The 24,400-nt window shown below is 53.4% G+C and overlaps 1 protein-coding gene across 1 annotated transcript in view; it reads left to right on the top strand.

Annotated features, from left to right (window-relative positions):
* The window catches only part of PTPN5 (protein tyrosine phosphatase non-receptor type 5), a 39,060-nt gene extending 17,096 nt beyond the window's left edge, over positions 1-21,964 (top strand). The window contains exons 3-14 of the mRNA XM_036259590.1: positions 5,267-5,460; positions 5,986-6,069; positions 6,301-6,378; positions 6,833-7,074; positions 8,269-8,458; positions 11,290-11,374; positions 17,799-17,878; positions 18,061-18,198; positions 18,991-19,101; positions 21,082-21,242; positions 21,323-21,436; positions 21,809-21,964. Coding sequence (XP_036115483.1) covers positions 5,267-5,460; positions 5,986-6,069; positions 6,301-6,378; positions 6,833-7,074; positions 8,269-8,458; positions 11,290-11,374; positions 17,799-17,878; positions 18,061-18,198; positions 18,991-19,101; positions 21,082-21,242; positions 21,323-21,436; positions 21,809-21,902 — 1,571 coding nt within the window. The 3' untranslated portion in view covers positions 21,903-21,964. The remainder of the gene's footprint in view (positions 1-5,266; positions 5,461-5,985; positions 6,070-6,300; positions 6,379-6,832; positions 7,075-8,268; positions 8,459-11,289; positions 11,375-17,798; positions 17,879-18,060; positions 18,199-18,990; positions 19,102-21,081; positions 21,243-21,322; positions 21,437-21,808) is intronic.
* Positions 21,965-24,400: the final 2,436 nt, after the last annotated feature.

The raw sequence follows: 24,400 nt of genomic DNA, 5'->3' as shown, positions 1-24,400 counted from the left end.
GGTTTGAGTTTCCCCAGATAAAAGGACTCCCTCCCTCCCTTTCTCCCAGGCCCTCACGTTCTCCCAGCCTCTGCTGCAGTGACCTTTTCCTAAGAAGCAGTGTGGCAGAATGGAAAGATCACTAGGTGTCAGGAAGCCCTGGGTCAAATGTCAGGTCTGCACTTAAACTTGAGCAAGCTACTTAACCTCGCTAGGCCTGGATTCCCACGCCTGGAAGCTCCCCTTCACCCTGAGCGGAAGGCAAGCGTGTGAGGAGCTGGCGCGATGTTAAATCGCCGCAGCACGCTGCCTCTGAGTCAGGGTGTCATGCGTGGCAAAGCAGCTACCTCGCTGTGAACTGTTGAAAAGCCAGCCCTTGACACAAGCAGCCGCCTCTCACCAACAAAATGGGGCTGAGGATGATAATATCTACCTCACAGGGCTGCGGAGAGAAGCTAGTGGAACTGCGTGCGCAGAAGGGTTTGGGGACGGCACGCAGCCTGCCCAGTGCGGTGGCATTGCCACTCCCGAAACAAGACAGGGAGTGGGCCCAAGAGCAGGGCAAGGAGAGGCACTGGCCTCACCTCTGGGAGCTGGGAGTGGCACCGGAGGCTGATGGGACCACAGTGGCCCATGCAGGCAGGGACTGTTCTGAGCCTGTCCCTGTCCTTGGCAGTGTAATTGGTCCTCAATAGATGTGTAATGGACGCACACCTGTGAGTGAGCAGAGACTGAAATCAGCCCAGTTCGCCCCAACCTCTACTCCCCACCACTGAGATCAGGGGTTCTTAAGCTGAGGTCCGTGAATCCCCTCCAAAATGTATGCAGAATACAGTGTGTGTTTGAAAATGTGTCTCCCTGAGTAAAGAAGTGTTAGTTCTGCCCAGAAAAACTTTTTTTTTTTTTTATCCTCACCCGAGGACATTTTTGGATATTTTGTTCAGATAGAGTGGGAGGGAAAGAGAGAGAGAAATATCGACGTGAAAGGGACACATCTAGTGGTTGCCACCCACATGACCCAACGGACAAACTGCAACCGAGGTACATGCCCTTAGCGGGAACCGAACCCGGGTCTCTCCAGACCGCAGGCCAAAGCTCTAACCACTGAGCCAAACTGGCCAGGGCCAGAAAAACTTTTAAATAAACCCTGCTCTGAAAGGTGGGCATCGACCGACTCTCAGTGAGTACCCACCAGTTGGATTCATTTGGCTCCCAGGACTGCCAGATACCCTGTGGATTTTTTTTAAAAAAACAGCTTCCTCCTTTCTCTCTGAAATATGCATACAGGGCCCCACCAGCCTGCAGTTTTTCTTTCTTGCAAGTTAGTTAACCTGCCATCTTTCGTATGCAAAAGTAGTGATCATACACCATCAGGGTCCTGTCTCCTGAGTGGCTGTTCAATGGCTGGGTAGGTCTCAGCTAGCTATACACACTCTCAATCTCTGATGTCCTACTAAGTGCATTTATTTTTACTTTTTATTTTTGAGATTTTTTTTTTTAATTTAAGTATAGTTGGTATACAATCTTATATTGGTTATATTAGTTTCTGGTGTATGATATAGTGATTCAACATTTTTGTACCTTTCAATGTGATGACTCTACTTAATCTAGTAATTATCTGTCATCGTGCAAACTTATTTCAATACTACTGACTATATTCCCCTTCCCCTTTTCACCCATCCCCCCATCCCCTCCCTTCTGGTAGCCATTCCTTGGGTCTGTGTTTCTGTCCATTTAGATGTGACAGGTGGGAGGTGGGAGTCAGGGCCCAGAACCTAGGGATATTAACTAGGCCTCATGGTATCTAAACTCAGAACAGTGATCTCTTTTTTAAAATATTGTTTCTCACTAAAAATAAATATGTGTGTGTGTGTGTGTGTGTGTATACATACACACATATGTATATACTCATAAACATATATATTTTTATATGTATGTATGTGTTTATTGGAGGAAATCTAGAATATATAAGCAATGAAAACAATCACCTGTAATTTCACCTTTCTCCAGAGAACTATCATTAATGCCTGGCTTCTGTTCTTCCCAGTACCCGAGTACATTTATGGGGCACTCACTGTGTGCCGGGCATTCGCTGTGCTGCACGCTCTGCAAGCCGTCTGGGGTTAGCCGCTTGTCTTACATCAGGTGTCCTCCACCTTTTCACATGCGCATTTATGCTTTTGTAATTTTTAAGGCCAAGGGGCTCATGCTGTTTTGTAACCTTGCCTTTCTCACTCCATAGCATTGGAATTTCTTTCCCTGCTATTAAATATTCATCTACAGAGTCATTTATAACAGGGGCATGAGGTTTTATTGCAGGCAAGTTCCATGCTTCTCAGACTGGGGTGCATGTACCCCTGAGGGCAAAGCCACAGGCTAAATGTAGCACATTCTCCTGAAGCATAAATTTGATTCGAAGCTTTGGGAGGAGAAAAAAAAACACATTATTTTAATATCAAAACAAGTGCTTATATACCATAGTGTGAAACAAAGAGCACCCATGAATTTTAAAACAACGCAGCCATGTTCAAGATTGTGTGAGCTTGTCACCCAAAGACCCAATTCCCCTCTCCTCCTAGGATGGCAGGAGCATCCGAGAAGCACTGAGTTCTAGTTCAAGCCCCTCTTTTTACACATCAGGCACCTGCGGCCCAGGGAGAAGAAGGGATTGCCCAAAGTCCACGCCTTGTGTGTTGCAGAGCCAAGCCATGGATCCCTGGCCCATACCCCTCCCAACTCTCCCATACTTGGCAGCACCCCTAGACTGCTTTTTCAGAGGGTGTGGGTGGAGACCTTGCCACTTGAGTAATCAACCCTCTGCTTATCTAAAGTGAAAGCTCTTGGCTTCCTGCATGATCCATTTCTTATCAGCAGCTTTTTTATTTTTTTCCTTTTCACCTTCTCGCCAGGATGTGAGCTGTGTACTCCTGTGGTTAGTAACTGTAGTCTTTATGGGAAAAGGTGGATGCCCTCCCCCAGCCTCCACAGTTGCCAGCAGCACTTAGATTTTTCACTTAATGAGCCGTATTGTAAACATGTATCCACGGGTCTGTTTTGCCCAGGAGACTGGGACTCCTGTAATCATTTTTATAATTTAACATTTATCAAGCACCTTCTGGATGCCAGGTGCCGTGCTGGGTGTTTTATCTACCGTCTTCATAACGCCTTTTCAAAGTGTGCATGATTGTCATCATTTATCAGTAAGAAAACTGAGCAAAAGATGATCACTTACCCATCATCACCCGCTCATTGAGTAAGTACTTACTGCAGGCTTACCTGCGGGGACTTGCGCTAAATGCTGTGGACAATCACGATGGCCAAAACTCATACCACTCCTGCCCTTGTGGAACTTACAGATGGTGGGGGAGATGATATTCAACAAATAATTACAAACTATAATGAGTGTAATGTAGCCCAGAGCCTATCCAGCTGCCTCAGTTTAAACCCATCCTGACTGCTTATTAGCTAGCTGACCTTGTGCAAGTCTGTTCACCTCTCTGCACCTCATCTTGGTCTTCTGGAAAAAGAGACCAGTGGGCATACTTGAGGACTGAGTAAATTAGCCCATGTAAAGCATCAGAGCAGGCCCTTGCACATTCCAGGTATGTCGTTGCTGCTAGTGGAACGGAGGACAGGCATGGGGTGCCAGGCGGTGTGATGGGGCAGTGCCTATGTCTGGTGACATCTGATTGAGTCTACAAGACGAATAGGAGCTCAAGTGTGAGGGTGATGGGGGGGGGGGGGGGGAGCAGGATGTTACAGGCAGAGGGAATAGCACATGCAAAGTACGGAGGGTGGACTCACCTGAAGAAATGCATGAAGTGTGGCTGGAACACACCAGGGAGGGAGCCATACAGGGTCTGTATCTGGAAAGGAGGAGCCTGCAATGGAAATGCAGCTGTTTCCAGGACCTGCACTCTGCAGGGCACTGTTGATCCAGGCCATGGGGGATGCTTGGTCAGTGTCACGTAAGCGGGCGAGCATGCACATGGACACACTACATTGGCCTCATGGGTCTTGGCTGTGGGTGTTCCACTCGTCCAGCCAGAAAAGGAGTCCACTGTCCCTTATACACAGTGATGTGTGAACAGTCCATCCCCACGGTCAAGTGGTACACATCCCTGTTGCTGGTCCCTCTTCTTGGCCGTAGACTGGAATGTGGGTTTGGATGGGGACCTTCTACATCTGGGACTCAGCAAGGTGGCTGCTGCTGGAATCCCTGCACTACAGTCAGGGCTTCAGAGCTAAGCCAGTAGTGTTCACACTGTTTTAGTAGTGAACCCTGTGTTGAAATAATCTTAAAGGAGACCCAGTATGTGGAACGGGTCAAGAAGGACTTCCACAGTCGAGCCACAAGCAGAGGGATTCAACACAGTTAGAAAATCAAGGGTTGAGCCCTGGTCGGTTTGGTTCAGCGGTGAGAGCATTGGCCCGTGGACCAAAGAGTCTCAAGTTCGATTCCGGCCAAGGGCACGTACCTCAGTTGCAGTTCGTCTCCAGCCCCAGTTAGGGTTGTACGGGTGGCAGCCTGTCGATGTGTCACTCTTACGTCGATGTTTCTCGCTCTCGCTCTCCACCTCCCACTCTGTCTGAAGATAAGTGTAAGGATATCCTCGGATGAGGATTAAAAAAAAAAAATCAAGGGTTGAGCTCAACTCTCATTTTCCAGGTGTGGAAACCTAGGCTCAGAGAGGGAATGCCTCTCCCAAGTTCACACAACTAGGGACAGACCCAGATCTGAATTCCAGACAGTTGATATCAACTGCGCTACACCCCGATTTTCCTCCACACCACCCTGACCACCCCACTCCTCAGTGTGGGGTCTCGAGGCTGGGAGGGGCTGTGGCTGTGATCTTGCCACGTGTGCAGCCTCCCGCCCCAGGCGGGGCCCAGAGCACGAGAGTCAAACATTCGGAGGGCAGGCGTGGGCGGGCTGTGCACGTTCACGACCTGCCGGTGCCATGTCTTCTCTCTCTCTCTCTTTAATTGAGTTTGAGGTGGTTGTTTTTTGTATCCTTAAGAAATGGAAAAGAATGAAGCTGCATAAACACAACGATGTTAACTCCCTGAAAAACCTCCTGCCATTTTAACTCTGTTACTGGAGAAATAAAAGAGAAATAATTTGTCCACCCACACTTAGCTGTTTCTGACGAAGGTAGGTGAATATTGCTTTGCTAATCGAGGGTGACTGCTGGAAGTGGAGCCACGCTGACTGATCCCGGATGCAGAGGGAGCCGCCCGCCGTGGGTCCGCGGGCCTGAGTCAGCCCCGCTGCCGCCTTTCACAGGTCTCCCCCAGCCGGTAGTGATGGAGGCCCTGGACCAGGCCGAAGGGCTCGCGGACTCGCAGAGAGAAATGCCACCACCACCCCCTGCGTCACCACCCTCAGAGCCAGCTCAGAAGCCGCCACCTCAAGGCACCAGGAGCTACTCCCTCACGGTCAAGAGCAGCCTGTGCCTATTAGCTGCCTCCCAGTTCCTGGTAAGGACAATTCAGGCCTCACTGGGCCTGGAGACAGTGCGGGTAGAGGGACAGCCCTCCACTTCCCCGCCCTGCTGGCCACCCAGGGATGTGGAGAGGTAAGGGGCCTCTCTCTTCGTGTCCATTAGTGACTCCGGCCCTCAGGCTGGCATGAGGAGGCTGGAGTTCTGAGCTACAGCCTCGATAGCTAAGCCCCTCACACCCTGCCCTCCCTAACCCCAGAAGCAGGAACACAGGCCCCCCCGAAACTCTGGCCCTGCAGGGATCTCTCTAAGGACTTCCTGTCTATGGAGGCATCTCTGGGAGATTTCCCATTTAATGCATGTAGCTGGGAGGGTCCCTGGGAAGGGCTTTCTCTTGACTCCCTTTAGTCAGCTGTTCTCCAGAGAGTCCTCAGGCCTTCTTTGGGCACACAGCACCTGGGCCCTCTCCTTAGCTGCACAGTCTGGACCTTGGGGAGCCAGGCTAGGGGGATGGGGATGGGGGCAAAGAGCCCAGGCTCCGAACTCAATCCACTTGTCCCAGCTTGCCTGCGGGATGCTCTGGCTCAGCGGCTATGGCCCCATCTGGTCACAGAATGCCACACTCCTGGAACAGCTGGGACCCAGGGTGAGTAAGCTCCGGGACCTCCAGGGCAGGGGGGCAGTTGGGGGCCTCCCTTCCCACCAGCCCCTGCATGGGGCTTCTCTGAGTTCCAGAGATACTTCCACGCCCCTGGAGCTCTACTCCCTGCTCCCCACCCAGACCTGGTCTGAGGTTTTGAGAGCCTCAGTCCTGTTCCTGTTGAAACAGATGAGAACTCTGCATCCCCATCCCCCTGACCTGTTTGATGTTCCCCAGGCCTGGCTGGGCGTTGAGACCTGGGAAGTCTCCAGCCTGCTGCTGGTCTCTCTGTCTGTGCTCCTCGTCACCACCCTGGTAAGGTGCCTCCTGACCTGACCTCAGTGCTCCCTTCCTCTGACCCTGAGGCCTGATCCCCACAGCTCCCTGGGTGGGGCTGAGGGCTGGGTCCTTGTCTTCTTCCTCCAGTATGCCCAGCATGGGGTGCGGGCACCTTCAGAGCTGATTGACAGTGTTCTAGGCAGGGGAACGGGGCTGAGGCGGGGAGAAGACTGAATCAGGAACCCCCACAGCCCACCAAGAAGCCCTCACTCCACAAGGAACTGAGGGGCTGGGGAGCTAGGGGTCAGGGAGGACAAGATGGGGGTGGAGCTCCCCATCTGTGTGAGGGGCAGTACCCCGCTGAGAGCTCCCGTGAGAACAGGGCTGCGCTAGACATATCGAAGGGCAGGGGCTTAATCCCAGGGGCAGCCCGTCAACAAGGGGGCAGGAGCACGGTCCCAGGTCCATGATGCCATATGCCTCCAACTAGGTGTGGCACCTCCTGAGGGCTCCCCCAGAGCCACCCACCCCACTGCCCCCCGAGGACAGGCGCCAGTCGGTAAGCCGCCAGCCCTCCTTCACCTACTCGGAGTGGATGGAAGAAAAGATCGAGGATGACTTTCTGGACCTGGACCCCGTCCCCGAGACTCCTGTGTTTGACTGCGTGATGGACATCAAGCCTGAGGCTGACCCCGCCTCACTGACCGTCAAGTCCATGGGTCTGCAGGAGAGGTGGGAGGGGTGGAGGGGGGTGGGCTCTATGGGCCCTGGAGCTCTCAGCTCCCAATCAGAAGGGCAGATGCCTGACTCGAACTCTCAGTGCCCAGGACTGAGCTGACCTCATAGCATAGCCAGTGTAAACACATGTTGTTTAGGTCTGGTGCATGTAATCAGATTGCCCCAATGTGAGTGCTAAGAAATACTGTTACTGCACATGAGCACATAGGCATACACAAGTGTATACGTGAGTACACTCACACATACACTCCTGTGCTCAAATGCGTTTCGGTGGGTTTCATTACTGCAGGACTTGTCAGGGCCTTTAACGTGCTCGTGTTCATTGTAAATCAAGGGGATAGTGTGTGGCATTCCTCAAAGTCACTTGACCACAAAACTCTACTTTTACAGAGTGTGTCATAGTGTTCCCCAGATCACACTTTGGAAGGTGTTGACACCCTCTTTTCAAAGACTAGCTGGGTACAGATCACACCAGGTCCGAGTTGCCCACATGGTGTCATGGACAGAGCGCCAAACGAGGAGTCAGTAATCCTAGCTTGTTTCAGCTCTGCTACCCCCTTACTGTGTGAGCTTGGGCAATTCTCGTCTTCTCCCTGGGACTCGGTGTCCCTTTCTGTGTAATGAGGGCCCTCTGTGTTCTGGGCCGTTAGACACTGAGCACAGCAGTTTGTCCAGAGTGGACATCCTTGTCGCCACTGTGCTGCCCTTGGAACTCCCTCTTTCCCTGACAGCCGAGGGTCCTGGCCTCTCCCGGATGAGATGTCCTTGACTCATTGGCAACCTCATCCCAGACTGCCGGGCCCAGGACCGTGATACAGAGGGTCGAGCCCTGCTTCTCTGATCTAGGCAGGTGCCCTCTCTCTGGGAGCACCCGGGGGCACAGGGCTGGGCACTGCCTCCAGTGGTGACAGAGGAGAGTCCAGGGGAGGGCTGTGTTAAGGTTGCCTCAGATGGAACCTTTGGAACTGGGCCCCCAACCCCCCACTCAGTTAGCTGCTACACCACAGGCCTAAGCCTTGGGGCTGAGACTTGTGCTCCTTATGTTAGGGGTGCTGTCACACCCCCACTCCTTGGAACCCACCCAGTTCCCACCCCTGATCTCCCCATCCCTCGTCTTCCCACTCCAAGCCCCCGGTTGCTGCTCTGCCCTTCCCCTGAGATTCACTTTCTTTTTCCTGGTCCTTCCAGGAGGGGCTCCAATGTCTCCCTGACCCTGGACATGTGCACACCCGGCTGCAACGAGGAGGGCTTCGGCTATCTCATGTCCCCACGCGAGGAGTCAGCCCGAGAGTACCTGCTCAGTGCCTCCCGCGTGCTCCGGGCCGAGGAGCTCCACGAAAAGGCCCTGGACCCCTTCCTGCTGCAGGCAGAATTCTTTGTGAGTCCCCTGAGCCGCTGCCCCACGGTGGGCAGACCTCTCTGCTCACATCAATCACCTAACTAGCAAGGCAGCAGAGTGGGGTGCCCGGAACTCAGCATCTGTAGATGAACATCATTCTGTTATCAGCTCTCCTACTGTCTTGGGCAAGCTGCCTCCTCTCTGGGCCTCAGTTTTCTCATCTAGAAAATGGGGATAAAAGTAGTGGGGATGTTGTAGGGATTCGAGATCACTGAGGTGTGCAAAGTGCCCGCCTGGGTGATGTGTGTTCAGTGCCATTCCCAAGTCTTCAGTGCCCAGGCCTGTGCCCTGAGAGCCCCAGAGAGCCCTCTCTTCTGACTGCCGCTTCCCCACCCCTCCGCCCACTTCTCAAGCGTTGTCCGTGCCCCTTTGAAATCTCTCCACCCCTGTGGCTGGAGCTGAGGGTGGTTCTAATCACCTCCTCTCTAGCCATCTGCAGCAGCCTCCAGCTGCCTCCTGCTGGACTTCGAGGAACCCAGTAAATGTCACTCAGTTCGACCTGCCTGAGCGCTCAGCCAGTTAAGAGCTAAGACCTGGCAGATCACCATATCACCTTTGTTTTTGTTGGCAAAGACTAGGTCTAAGAGGAGGCTTTGGTATGCAGCAGTAGTGAGCTTTCTAATAACAAGCCCCAGAATTAAACTTTCTACCCATCCCAGGCGGCACTGGCATGTTCTGGGCCTCATAGGGTGTCCCTACAATTCTTTCCTGTCAGGAGGGCCGGAGAGGAGGGGGCTGGGGCCCAAAAGTCTGTTTCTCAGGTTACTTCTCGCCCCTGTGGGCAGGATGGGTGAGGGGCCATGAGTATTTGAGGGGAGTCTCTCCTGGGAGAAGCCAGGGAGATAGGGAACCATGTGCCTCCCTCACAGCTCCCCTGCCCTGAGGCCGAATGGCTCTAAGAAGACCTCCATCACCCTGTGACCCACTGCTCCAAATTCTGCAGAACTTGGCGTGGCCTGTGCTACCGGAGTTGGGCTAGCCCAGCCCCCTTTTCTAGCTGTATGACCGCCAGCCCCTGCAGGGACTGTCCACTTCAAACTGGGCCAGCTTACCCACTGCCATGTCTTCCTCCTCCCAGGCCTTTTCCAACACCATCCCCCACCCCTGATACCTTTAGAAAGCCTTCCTGAACCATCCCAGCCCCTGCTCCCGCTCTGAGTTCCCACCACCATCACCTCCCCTCGAAGAAAGGACTAGCGTCCTCTCTGTCATTTCCTGTTCAGTAGATCATTGTCAATTTTGCCCAAAGAGAAAGGGACACAGCCTGCACACCCAGTCCATGGGCACTTTTGCACACATTTTTTATTCTTTTGAGTCTCACAACAACCCTAGAAAGTGTATCATGATCCTTGTTTCACAAAGACCATACTTAGCCCTGGCCGGTTTGGCTCAGTGGTAGAGCATCGGCCCTGCAGACCAATGAGTCTCAGGTTCAGTTCCAGCCAAGGGCACGTACCTCGGTTGTGGTTCATTTCCAGCCCTTGTTGGGGTCATGCAGGAGGCAACCAGTCGATGAGTCTCTCTCTCACATCGATGTGTGTCTCTGTCTCTCACGTAGATGTTTCTCTCTCTCTCTCCCTCTCTCCCCTCCCTCCCTCCCACTCTATCTGAAGATAAATGGAAACATATCCTTGGGTGAGGATTAAAAGATAATAAAGTGCATAATTAGTGGACCAAACACAGTGAACCCTGTAGAACTGTATGTGGTCGGGTGTATGTGGACAGACAGAAGGGCAGTGCAGGGGCAAGAGGCACTGAGGAGTCGTCCCAGAGGACATGGGGGAGGTGGGGCTAGAGGGGACCTTGAAGGGTGAGGAGGATGTGGACAATTGAAGGGGTGCTCCCTGCAAGTGGAATGCCACAAGCTCAGAACTGGAGGCAAGATGGGAAATGGCATATTAGCAACAGGAAGAGACAGGCATAACTGGAGAGTGGGAATTTTGAGAGCAGCTAGTGGTAAAGAAAAGCCAGATCAGGCCTGGCCTGTTTGCTCAGTGGTTAGAGCGCCAGCCTGTTTGCAGACCAGAGAGACCCAGGTTCAGTTCCCACTAAGGGCACGTACCTCAGTTGCAGTTTGTCCCCAGCCCTGGTTGGGGTCGTGTGGGTGGCAGCCAGTTCATGTGTCTATCATGTGGATGTTTCGCTTGCTCTCTTCCTCCCTCTCTCCCTCCTGCTCTGTCTGAAGATAAATGCAAAAATGTCCTCGGGTGAGGATAAAAAAAAAAGAAAGAAAAGCCAGATCCCAGACCACCTCACATTTCAGGCAGAGGAATCCAGGCTTGGAGCTCTTGACACAGAGTGATTGGGAGGTGCAAATATAGCCCTGGGAGCTCAGGTGGCTCCTTTCCTGCTGGAGAATCAGGGAAGGCTTCTTGGAGGAGGTGACATTTATATGGACAGGACATGAGAATGGGGTGGAACACAGAGTGAGCAGCACAACCCAAGGTCCTGAAGTGAGGGTGTCTAGGGTGGGAACACGAAGCAACAAAGCCACTCAGTTTGGCAGCAGCACAGGGAGTGTGGAAGATGGTGGTGATCAGGTTGCTATTCAAACCTGTTCTTGTTTATCGACCATTTATTGTCTGCTACGTGTCAGAGTGGCCCTCAGTAGGCAGTAGTAATAGTAAGTTTTATTATGCACTCAGTATGTGCCCAACACAGTGCACTAACTCATTTAATACTGAAGATTAAATGAACGCACACACTCAAGCCAGCCCCGGACCAGAAGTTGGGAGCACAGCAGCCCCTGGATTCACACATCTGTGAGGGCCAGCCCACAGCTGCTCACACCCCATGTCCTCTTCCTGCAGGAAATCCCCATGAACTTTGTGGATCCAAAAGAGTATGACATCCCTGGGCTGGTACGGAAGAACCGGTACAGAACCATCCTTCCCAGTGAGTACTCCCTGCCCCTGGGGGTTGGGGGCAGTTTCACCCTCCCCTGGTGTCCCCTCACCCACCTGGAGGAACCTTAACCCCAGGGTCACAAGAAGGGATGGAGGGTGGCGATGCCCAGTGAAGGGACACGCCCCCTGTAGAGGGCAGAGGTTAGTTCATTCCTGCACGAAGCCTCTGTCCTCCCCTGGCCAGGTGTGGCGCTGGGCGCTGTGGAATCCCAGAGAGAAAGAGTGACCACAACATACTACATACTATGTGGCGATGGCAAAGTTCTCACATTCTTTGTCTCTTCAGAGTGGGCAGATTTTAGGGAGAGGTGATTAAGGCTCAGAGAGGTTAAGTGGCTCAGCCATAGTCACACAGCTAGTCAGTACAGAACCGAGTTTCAAACTAGGCCCATGTGACCCCAGAATTGGGCTCTTTTGGGTACCCCGAGTTTAGTTTGTTCAGGCTGTGCATCCGCTACCAGGCAGAGCAACCCCACAAGGCAGTGAGCCCCCTGCCGGGTAGTCGGTGCCCCGGCACTGAAGGTGTTCGGGCGGGGCTGCCCCTGGAGCGTGCTAGGGGTCTTCCCTCTTTGGGGGTGGTTAGACCAGGTGACCTGATGTTTCTCTCGCAGCCCTGGGGTGTCATTTTCAGGGAACTTTAATCAAGCTCCTGTCTGTGTGTTACCCTGCCAAGTTCTGGCCCCAAGCCCCAGGGCTAGCTCAGAGGGGTGACTTGTTGAAAGTGAATCCCCACAAACCTACTCCACTCAGTTTATGGAGTGACGAGGCTTTAAAAAAAGCAGTTTTGCCATCAGCATCTCCAACAACATGTAAGATGTCATGACTTATTTTTAACTTTTAAAATATCGACTTGTGGTTGTCATGGTTACACAGTCTCTAGGTAGTTCCGGTTAAACAAAGCACCATGTAAGGCCAGGAGGCACTTTTCAGGGCTGCTAACCTCTTCGCTCATCTTGCTCCCCCACACCCACCTAGCCCCACCTGGAGGGAGGGGATCGGGTACCCCAGAACCTAGGCCTTGGCTGGCTGCTCAGGATGGCCACTGGAGGAGGACCGGAGTGAGGCCACCACTCCACCTGGCACTGAGTTGCTGAGAGGCCTCCGAGCCCAACAGACAGGGTTCTCTGCGGCCAGCAAAAACTGACCCTGTGCCCTCAGACACTGGGCTGGGGCAATGCCCGAGGGCAGGGAAGGCTTGGCAGAGGCTCCCTGTCAGACCCAGGTCACCCTGAGGTTGGTTCTCACATTCATTCTCACATTTCCTAAGCCCCTGCCCCCGGGGTAGGAATTCAGATGTGAATGATACACAGACGGTGTGCAGGGAGCGCACAGGCTGTTGCAGACCAATCCGTGGACAGCGACAGTACAGAGTGACCAGTAGCCCTGCAGGCAGCACTGAGAACAAGATGCAGGGGAGCAAAGTCTGGCCATTTTGCCACTGTGCCCAGGCACCAGGCGTGCCCGGCACATCAGACGTTCTGCACCTGTCCGAGGGGATGAATGGGTGAGTGAGTGAGGGAATGTCTCAGACTAGCTCCCCTTCTCCATCCTCACTTCCAGGTGACTTTTAGGGGTAGGGGTACCTGCCCAGTTTCAGGGGTGCCATTTACATCAACTGCATTGACAATTACTGCCCCCTGGAGATGTGCGGGGCAGGGCAGCCCTCTGACCCCTGACACTTCTTACTTGGATCATTGCAGTAATCTTCTAACTGTTCTGACTCCCACATCCTTCCCTCCTATCCATCTTCTGTCATTGTCACCGAAATGATGCAAAACCGAAATCCAGTCTTTCTGCTCCTCAAACACTGTCCTGTCACCCTGCAGTCCTTGGGTTCGGGTCCAGCCTGATGAGCATGGTTTATGAGACCCTTTGTCAACAGGTTCTGCTCCAGTTCATCTCTCACCAGCCCCACCCGCTCTGTGCACTTGGGTTAGACTAGACAGCTGGTGTTCCCAACTCCTCCTCTGCTGGTCCCTTAAACCTAATCCAGGTGCCACCTCTTCTAGGAAGCTAGGGTTACACCCCAGCCAAGTCAGGGGCCCCCTGTTCCTTGGCCCCAGTGCTCACAGGCCGTACACTGCTTGTCTGCCTGCCCAATGCTTGGGAGCAGGGACTCTGTCCTGTTTATCTAGAAGCTTCTAATTTCAAGCACAGTGCCAGGCATAGTACGGTCGATAGGACCATTCCCACAGTGGTTCTTTTTTTTGTATGTTTTTTTTTGTTTTGTTTTTGTGTTTTATCCTCACCTGAGGACATTTTTCCATTTTAGTTCAGGTAGAGTGGGAGGGAGAGAAAGAGAGAGAGAGAGAGAGAAACATCGACGTGAAAGGGACACATCAAGTGGCTGCCACCCGCACGGCCAACCAGGGCCGGGGACAAACTGCACTTGAGGTACGCGCCCTTAGCGGGAACTGAACCCAGGTCTCTCTGGACCACAGGCCGACGCTCTAACCGCTGAGCCAAACCGGCCAGGGCTTTTTTGTATGTTTTTATTTATTTTTTTAGATAGAGAGGAAGGGAGAGATAGAAACATCAATGTGAGAGAGAAACATCAATCCACTGCCTCCTGCACGCCCCCTACTGGAGATTGAGCCCACAACCTGGACATGTGCCCTGACTGGGGATCCATCCAGGACCTCTCAGTCGATGGGACGATGCTCAATGCACTGAGCCACACCAGCCGGGCCCACCGTGATTTTTTAATACCAAAGACCCTGGTGTCTGGCCAGAGGGGCCAGTGCCCACTTCTGGTACCTAATCTGGGCAGCGCTGATAAGGAGAAAGAAGATAGCCTGTGCAGCACGCCCTGCTCCCCTCTCCTGCTGGTCACCCGGAGGCCCCCTCCACTTGCCTTGCTCTTCTCCATTCCTGACACCTCTCTACACCCCTGTCCACAGAGCTTCCCCACCTCAGGCACTGAGGCTGGGGCTTAACAGGGCTGGAGAGCAGAGGTTCATGCGTTTGTCCTGCTGTGGCATCCTTGTTTTTACCTTGTTTTTACCCGTTAACTATGGTATCACTTGTAATGATGGCAATAACAAGAGCAGCAACTTGTTGAGTAGTGTTTTCTGTACGCTGGGCTAAATTACTGGTCTAAGAACTCGGTAACATTCACTCCTTTAACCTTTACAAGATTAGTAAGGTTATGATGCAAGGGATGTCCCCAGTTTACCGCTAAGGCACAGGGAGATTAAGTAGATGACCCACGTTGACACAGCCAGTACGTCAGAACCAGGATTTGAACCCAGGCTGTCTGGTTCAGTGATGTGGATTCTTAACCGCTCCCCTATACTTTGAGAGCCCATCCTGTGCATGCCTGAAGTACCTTTAGTCCAGCCCTCCCCCCAGTGCAGGAGAGGAACCAAGCCCAGAGAAGAGATAAGGCAGTGAGCTGGTGGCAAAGACAGACCACAGCCAGGACCCCGAGTCCCAGCCAGCTTCCTGCCCCCCACACACCGGTCTCCGTCTCAGTACCAGCGTCTGCAGGCCCACAGCCGCCAGGGCAGGGAGGCTGCAGCTGGAACAAAACAGATTCCACTCCAGGAAGAAGAGCAGGACGTCATGAGAATCTATTTCTATGGGATTTGACACGGGAATGGATTGAAGAGGGGAAACGCCCTTTGTGCCCACGTGTCTGCTGCTGAGACCCTGCAGTCTCGGCTCAGACGTGGACGGCTTTTCCCCTGGTATCCCAGTATTCTTCCTCAATGTTCATACCCCGAATCCTAACAGCCCTTTCTACTTATAAAGTACATCACGGTTTACATAGCACTTGCACAGCTGTTTTCTCATTTATCTTCCCAACAATCCTAGGAAGTGGGTATCTTTTTTTTTTTTATCTTTATTGTTGAAAGTATTACAGATGTTCCTCATTTTCCCCCCATTTACCCTCCCTCCTCCCCACTCCCACCCCCCTCCCGCCTGTTCCCACACTATTGTCTGTGTGCATTGGTTATGCATATAAGTTCTTTGGTTTATTTCTTCCCACCCCCCAACCCCCTTCCCTTTGAGGTTTGTCAGTCTAACAATTGTTCTTAATCCCTTCACCTTTTTCACCCATTCCCCCAATCCCCCTCCCATCTGACAACCAACAAAATGTTCTCTGTATCTATGAGAATGTTTCTGTTCTGCCTGTTCATTTTGTTTGTAGATTCCATTGTCGATAGATATGTATTCATTGCCATTTTGTTTGTTCATATATTTTATCTTTTTCTTCAAAGAGACCCTTCAACAGTTCATATAATAACGGTTTGGTGGTGATGAACTCCTTTAGCTTTTCCTTGTCTGGAAAACTCTTTGTATGGCTATCGATTCTAAATGACAGCTTTGCAGGATAGAGTAATCTTGGTTGTAGGTTCTTGCTTTTCATCACTCTGAATATTTCTTGCCACTCCTTTCTGGCCTGCAAAGTTTCTTTTGAGAAATCAGCAGACAGTCTTATTGGAACACCCTTGTAGGTAACTAACTGCCTTTCTCTTGCTGCTTTTAAGATTCTTTCTTTGTCTTGAACCTTTTGTATTTTGATGATGATGTGTCTTGGTGTGGGCCTCTTGGGGTTCACCTTGTTTGGGACTCTCTGTGCTTCCTGGACTTGTATGTCTGTTTCCTTTACCAAGTTAGGGAAGTTTTCTGCCACTGTTGTTTCAAATAGGTTTTCAATTTCTTGTTCTCTCTCTCCTCCTTCTGGCACCCTCAAGATGCGGATGTTGGCACGCTTGAAGTTGTCCCAGAGGCTCTTTACACTATCCACATTGTTTTGGATTCTTTTTTCTTTGTGCTGTTCTGATTGGGTGTTCTTTGCTTCCTTATATTCCAAATCGATGGTTTGCTTCTTGGCTTTACCTACTCTACTATTGAATCTGTATAAATTACTCTTTATTTCAGTTAGTGCCTTCTTCATTTCTGACTGGTCCTTTTTTATGCTCTTGAGGCCCTCACTAAGTTCGCTGAGGTTCTCACTAAGTTCATTGAGCATCCTTATAAGCAGCATTTTGAACTCAGCATCTGTTAGGTTGCTTATCTCCATTTCGCTTAGTTCTTTTCCTGGGGTTTTGTTCTGTTCTTTCATTTGGGACCTGTTTCTTTGTCTCCTCATTTTGGCTGCCTCCCTGTGTTTGTTTCTGTGTATTACTGAACGAGAGGTATGGGGCTATCTGAGAGCAGATACTGCTTGTTTGAAAGAATTTAGGAAAACCTGAAGCAGGATCCAAGACAGGCCAATCCTGTGGTTAGGCAACTGGCAACAGCTTGGGTGGACCTGAAAGTTGGGTGGGCGGGGCCTCAGGGAATCACCCGGGCGGGGCTACCAGTGGGAGCCAGGTTGCTGGAGTCCCAGGTATGGCAGCTGTCTGCCACCCCAGGGAAGGGCTCACCAAAGGAGCAAAGGCCTCTGACAGCATGTCTGTCCAATAGAAAGCCCCTTTTCCAGCCCTCGCTCCAATGCCAAACAGCTCAGTTCTTCCCTGTATGTCTCTGGTGTCCCTCGAGCTCCCTCCCCTCCGAGCTTAGAGGGAGAAAGTCCGATAAGTCTGTGCGCGGGCCCTTTAAGGAGCTGCCTGGGGCTCCAACCACCTCAGCCTCCCTGAGCCTCAGTTCCCGCTGGTTTTTCCAGCCAGAAGTTATGGGGACTTCTCTTCCTGGCACTGGAACCCTGAGCGGGGCGCCTGGTGTGGGACGGGGACCCCTTACTCCTCAGGAAGGACCTTCCCAGCCGAGGTGTCCTCCTGATATTTATCCGCCACACATGGGTGTGGGACCAGCCCCTCCACCTCCACCCCTCCTACCAGTCTGGATGTGGCTGCTGCTTTAATTCCGTAGTTGTAGGACTTCCATTCAGCTTGATTTCAGGCGGTTTTGAATGATGGTTGTTCTGTAGTTTAGTTGTAACTTTGATGTGGTTGTGGGAGGACGCGACACCGCATTTACCTACACGTCCATCTTGACCGGAAGTAGGTATCTTTAACCCCATATTACAGACAGGAAAACAGGGGTGTAGAAAGGCTATGTGCTTTACCAGCGTACACAGCTGGTAAGGGTGTATGTTCAAACTCTGGCTGCCCCTGCCATCCAGGATGTGTACCCCAGATAACGCCTTTCTTTGCTTTGCTTTTTCTCTCCAGAACATTGGACACAGTGTGTTTGGGGCAGTTTAAGGGACATGGGCAAGGGGCAGGCTCTGATGCTACAGAGGTAGAGACCCGGGGCCTCGCACTCGAAACCCTCCAGCCTGGGCCTCGCCTGCCTCAGTGGGCCATGGGGAAGGGGCAGTGTTTTGCTACAGGGCAGGAGAAAGAAGAACGTTAAGAGTCTCAGAGAAATATGGGTGCCCTGAACAGGCCAGACAAGGTGGGCCCTGCCCCAGGAGGATTGCACATGTCAGACCCCAGCCTCACCTGTCTTCCTAACCCCAGACCCTCACAGCAGAGTGTGTCTGACTTCACCAGACCCTGACGACCCTCTGAGTTCCTACATCAACGCCAACTACATCCGGGTACGTAGCCCCATCCCAACACTCTTTCCTGAAAAGGAGGCCCACGCTGATGGGATCCATCCTCCAGGCTTGTCCCTAAGCCAGTGCGGCTGTTGCCAGCCCCCGGGATGAGCCTGAATGTGGGGACTGGGCCCCAGGAACACTGCGTCTGACCCTGACAGCCTGGACTTGGCTGGCCACAGGGTTACGGTGGGGAGGAGAAGGTGTACATCGCCACTCAGGGACCCATCGTCAGCACGGTCGGCGACTTCTGGCACATGGTGTGGCAGGAGCACACGCCCATCATTGTCATGATCACCAACATCGAGGAGATGAACGAGGTAGGCACCTCTGCACCATCACCGGGTGTCTGCAGCTCTGTGCCCACGCTAAGCCTCCTGTTTTCATGTTCTTACAACAGTCTTGTGAAATTGGTCCTATACAGTCCGCAGGCAAGGTGAGGGAGTGTGAGGCTCAGCGAGGTGAAGTCGTTTGCTCAGGCCACACCAGTACTCAGAGGCAGAGCCAGGAGCTGGCCTCTGTCTCCAGTGCCCATGACCTTAAGCAGGATGCTCTGCTGCCTCCGAGGCTGCCAGGGCTGATGCTGGCTGCTTCCATACTCATAACAGCCCATTTAATTGAACCCCTAAGAAAGTCCTTAAAATGGGTATTACTCTCATTTTCCAGATAAGGTAAGGTTACTGAGGCTCAGAAAAGGGAGACAATGTAAAGGTTATGAAGCCGAGATTTGAATCCAGTACTCTAACTGCAAACCTATTGCCATTTTATTTTTATTTGTTGTTTATTAATCCTTGCCCAAGGATATTTTTCCATTGATTTTTAGAAAAGGGAGGGAGAGAGAGAGAGAGAAACATCAATGTGAGAGAGAGAACACTGATTGGTTGCATCCTATACAACCCCGACCCGGGCCAGGGATCGAACCTGCAACCCAGGTACGTACCCACCGGGAATCAAACCCATGACCCTTGGCTCCTCGGGCTGACACTCTAACCATTGGGCCAAATCGGCCTGGACTCTATTGCCATTTTATATCTCCCCCAGTGCCTCTGGGCACTGGGGAGAGTATGGTTGGGGAACTAGGATGTATTGCAGCCTGGTCTTGGCCCCTACAGAAGTGCACTGAGTATTGGCCAGAGGAGCAGGTGGTGTATGACGGCGTGGAGATCACCGTGCGGAAAGTCATTCACACTGAGGATTACCGGCTGCGGCTCATCTCCCTCCGGGTGAGACTTGGGGCTGGGAGGATGGGGGCAAGGGCTTCACTGAGTACACCACAGAAACAGCGTTCCAGAGTCCACTCTAGCTGAAATCAAGTCCTGTGTCTTCCAGGACTTACTGATGAGCAGGGATAAGGGAGGGTGAATGGACTTGGGGAACAGAAGCAGGACCAAACCTCAGTTGTATTTCATGCTGTTGGACTCTCTGTGTGTCTAGACTGTTATTCATAATGCCTTCCAGCTCTGCTTCAAATGCACCCACATCCACGACTGTCTGGTTAAGGGGTCTCCAGCTGCCTCCAGAACTGCCCTTATAACTGGAAGACCCTTCACCTGGGATACTGGCCTTCTGGCCTGTAGTACCCAGTGTGTCCACCAGAGGGAAGACACTCCTTGCTGTTGCACTTGGGTTGCATGAGGGAGTTGAGAATACAGAAAAAGGGGGAAAAGGAGAGACACGAAATATGAGCAATACAAAACAGCCCAGAAGAGTAGGGGAAGGTGTCCTCCTACCGAAAGTTGTGCTTCTTCCAGGAACAGCATACTAGAGGAGACTTCCTTTGGAACGAGGAGGATCATGGGTTCTCTTTTTGAGACATGATAGCCACATTTGGGGAAGGTGGACCATTCTAATAACCCCAAAGGCTGGAAGAGGAATTAAGGTGGGGTTTCAGGGAGCACTCAGCCCCCAGAGGGCAGTGCCCGCCTGAACAGCTCTGCGATATAGGCCTGGCTGGAGGGCAGAAAGGACCAGGAGGTGGGGGCAAAGCTGTGGTAGCTGTCACAGACAGCTGACCCAAGGATCCGAGGAGCTAGAATCCTGTTTCCCCAGAAAGAGAGGTGGAGGGGGAGGCAGGGCTGCCTTATCTTCTTGGTGCCACAGGACTGGTTAGGGAAGCAGCCTGGGGTTTGGAGGCACATACTTCTGTCCATAGATCTTCATGAGCACCTGCCCCGGGCCTGGTTCTGGGTTGGGTACTGGGAACAGAGCTGACTAAAGCCTGACTGTCCTCAAGGGGCACCCGTAAAATGGGAAGTACTGAGCTAGAGATAGGTAAGAACACAGGACATTCTGCCATCTGGGGTGCTCCCGTGTCCTCCCTCCTGTGTTCTTCCTGAGGGTTTCCTGGAAGTGGTGGTATTGAATGGAGTTTTGAAGGATGAGTAAGAGTTGACCAGGGGCAAACAAATAGGGTTTTGCTCTCTACGTTCCAGGCAGAAAAAAAAGTAAGGGCATGGAAATACAACATCTGTGTGTGTGTGTGTGTGGTTTTATCTACAAACCATTTGGGATGAGGGAGCATCAAGTACCAGTACACAGGGGCAGAGACGGGCCTGGAAGGGTAGACCCTGCAGTGCGAGTCTTATTTGCCAGGCTGAAGACTAAGGAGAATGCGTTTGGTTCATAAAGCAAGAACCATGGAAGGGTTCTGAGCAGGAGAGCAGCATGTCCGGATTTGTGCTGCTGACAGACCGTTTTGACTGGTGTGGACATGGGGCAGCGGAGGGGGGGGGGGCGTCTGCACAGGTGAGAGCTAATAAAGGCCAAAGTGGAAGAAGTGTGGGGAGCAGGGCAGGGAGAGGAGGGAAACAACACTTGCTGGGGGTGGGGGTGGGGGTAGGGGTGGGCAGAACAGGCGTGAGGGAGAGGAAGGGTCCCGGAGCTTTGGTTATGTGGCGAAGGGGTGCCTGGGCTGTTTATTAAGTTAAGCAGCTGGGAGACAGGAATGAATTGGAGGAGGGACTCTTCACCTCTCCTGGATGATGCTGGAGTTGCTGGGGCAGAACTGATGTGAAGACCAATGCCAGTTCCACTGACCAGCCCCACTACCCAGCTGGCTTTGTGTCTCCTTCTGGTGCCACTGGGCAATGTGGTGTAGATGGCAGAGGCCAGAGGTCCCACCCCCTGTGTCCTCCCTTCTGTGTTCTTCCTCCTCCCATCCCATCCCCATCTCTGTGCTTTGTGGGTCTCTGTCTCCTGGACAGAGTGGGACCGAAGAGCGAGGCCTGAAGCATTACTGGTTTACGTCCTGGCCCGACCAGAAGACCCCAGACCGGGCACCCCCACTCTTGCACCTGGTGCAGGAGGTGGAGGAGGCCGCCCAGCAGGAGGGGCCCCACTGTGCCCCCATCATCGTCCACTGCAGGTGGGTCCTCCCGGCCACCCACCAGGGCAGGGCAGCCCCCTGCTGCCCCGCCCCCTCACCCCCATCCCCTCGGCCCTCAGCGCAGGGATTGGGAGGACTGGCTGCTTCATTGCCACCAGCATCTGCTGCCAGCAGCTGCGGCAGGAGGGCGTGGTGGATATCCTGAAGACCACGTGCCAGCTCCGTCAGGACAGGTCAGCCCGGGCATGGTGGGGGCACATGGAGAGCTTGAGCCCTGACTGGTGCATGGATGAGGGGCAGGAGAACACACTGGGCATGGACCAACTGGCTGCTAGGGCAGGGAAGACAGGTAGAGGGGCTGGATCTGGCCAGCTGGTAGCTGGATGAGAGGGAGGAGAAAGTTGGTGAGCAGAAGGCCAGGGGCTGAGTGGTGGGGATCACCAGAGCTGGGGGCAGGAGGAACAGAGGGTTGGCTAGAGTTGGCCTCTCCAACCCTAGTGTGAGGCAAGGCCCCTCACAAATGATTGGTACTGTGTGGGTTTGGGGGCACCCTCCCACAGCACATCCCTCAACAACCCCACCCATTGTGCATCTCTGACGGGCAGGGGCGGCATGATCCAGACGTGCGAACAGTACCAGTTTGTGCATCATGTCATGAGCCTCTATGAGAAGCAGCTGTCCCGCCAGTCCCCAGAGTGACCTCACTGCCCCCCGAGGTCCTCTGGGCACCACCCAGTCTGAGTCTGGGCCCTTACCCCAGCCACACCCCCAGGGCCTAGCCCTGTGTCCTGGCCTGCTCCCTGCCCTGCCCTGCCCCTCCTGCTTCCTTCTCTCCAGCCTGGCCCCTGCCCCCACATAGCTCTTCCTACTGTATATATTGGGGAGTGGAGCAGGGTGGGGGAGGGATGTGCCAGGCCAGGCCTGCGGCTCCAGGACCTGACCCCCACCGCGCAGACCTGGGGCCTCAGTTTTTAATGCCGGTTCCATTGCTACTTGATCCAAAATGTTTGTGCCGCACTCCGTGTCCTGCCACAGCGTGTTCTGTCTGTCCATCTATCTCTGCTGTCTGTACCGGACACTGTGTCTCCTCAGCCTGGGAAGGGGGTAATGAGCTCCAGCCCCTAAGTAGCCCAGGCAGAGGTGCCTGGCTCAGGCCCCCACCCCACTGCTCCCAACAGGCAGATGAAATTTTGCCCCCAGTTATTGGGATCAGGATGAGGAGAAGGCCTGAGGACCTGGAGGTCAGGCATGGGGAACTCCAGAGTGGGGAGAGAGATCTCAGCTAGGGAGAGATCTCTGGGTTGGGGAGGGGGGAGTCTCACAGTCTGGATGCCTCTGGTGTCACATGCCCTGGGGAGGCAGTGACCAGCCTGCAAGGCATTGGGGAGGAAAGGGACATGGGGGCTGTGAACCCAGAGGACCTGGGCCCTGGTGGGGGTGGGAGGGAGAGGGGGAGCTCCAAGGGCGGGTTGGGGACTCGGCCCCAAATCTGTGTGAAACATTTTTCTGTGTCACTCTGGGAAGGCTTCCCAGATGTCTTGCTGCGTGTAGCTCTCTGCGTGTGTTCCCGTGTCCATGCGTGTGTTGAGAGCCCATCAGCGGGGCATGCATGACTCTTTGGCAACATGTGTTATCTTGGAGCCACGTGTTTTTATTGCTGACTTTAAATATTTATTCCACGGCAGACAGAGACAGTTGGTGTCTTTTTATAATTTGCTCGTGGTCATTGAATAGAGCAATAAACAGAGCATTTTGAGCAAAACTAGCCTCCTGGGTCTGTGATTGCCTCCCCTCCACTCGCTGCCTCCCTGTACTGGTTTCCTCCTCCTAGATTGTGTGGAACCCTGGCCCTCGGTCTCCCTCACACCTCTTGTGGAGATTGGGAGTATGGAGCGAACCCAGATCTGCAGAGCCAAAGAAGTCCAGTGGGCAGGATTCTCACACACCCTCACCCCAATCCAGCTGGGACATGGGAAGTCTCAAGAACAGGTGTGGAAGGCTTCTACAGAAGGCAAAGCAGCTGTCCGGGCACCAGTTCCAACAGGTGGACCAGAGAAGCCAAGGCTGGGCAGGGGGACATTCAGGTCACTGCTCCAGGCCCCTCCCTGTTGGCCAGCACACTTATCCCATATTAGCCCTACAGGTCCCAACAGCAGCTGCAACCTGGTAATTTCCCTTTTAAGGCCTGGGCTGAGACTCACCCCTCCCAAGGGGCCTGGAGAATCTGCCCACGGGTTCAGATTCTGAACACCGCTGCTCTATTCTTGCCCCTGCCCCAGGGATGCAGCAAAAGTAGCTTTGATGTCAAGGCTAGCAAGCAGGGGGTGCATTTCAGGGCAGGGCTGCTGATGGACCAGCAGGTCCTTACAGGTACCAGAACCGTGTGCCGCTGAGCGAGGGTCTAGCCATGCAGGTGTACTATAGACGAGGATAGAATAAGGAGTGGCTGAACAGCTGGGGTGGACGTCGGGGTAGGGGCATGCTGTCCCGCCACCCTCCACCAGGAGGATGGGCCTCCTACCCTTCCACCCAGATTGGGGGATTGAGCTGTAGCAGTGGGAAGAGGGAGGAGGGCTGACATTTCCCTCTCCTCCCCCGAGTGTCCCTGTGAGGCCTCTCAGGCTGTGCAAGCACCTTACATAGATGAATGGTGCCCCTGGACTTGTGCAAAATGGCAGACCCACCTGACCTTCCCATTGGACTGTGCAGGCACATCTACATGAGCATGTGCGTGCACACACACCCCACCCTGAGCCCCTCAGCTCAGTTCCTACCCAGCAGCAGTGAGAAGCAAAACCTCTGCCACAAAGGAACAAGTGAAGTACCCCTGGACCACCACCCTCAGCCCCCACCCACCCCTGCCCAGCATTTCCTCCAGCCTTAGCTCCAGCCTCAGGTCCCCCAACCTCCACCCCACCCCCAAAGCAGTGTGTCAGATAGCTGGGGCAGCTGCACAGCCTGAGTAAGGGATGGCCCCCAGGGGCCAGACATTTAAGGAACCGGTGACTCCTGGCTGCCGCACTGTTAAGGCAAAGGAGGAGACTGCCCAGCCTGCAGCCCAGGCATTAGCTGCTCCCCGTAGCCGTGGACACAGCATTTGAGGGTTAGGAGGGACTGGTCACACGAAGGTAAGACTTCCCTCATCCCTCAAGAGGGGACAGAGCCCTCTCTTCTGAGCCCAGAGAGGGACAGCAGGC

Source organism: Molossus molossus, unplaced genomic scaffold (genome assembly GCF_014108415.1).
Source record: "Molossus molossus isolate mMolMol1 unplaced genomic scaffold, mMolMol1.p scaffold_m16_p_13, whole genome shotgun sequence".
Lineage (NCBI taxonomy): Eukaryota > Metazoa > Chordata > Mammalia > Chiroptera > Molossidae > Molossus > Molossus molossus.
Note: the sequence above shows the minus strand (reverse complement) of the source record. Positions and strands in the feature narration are given on the sequence as shown.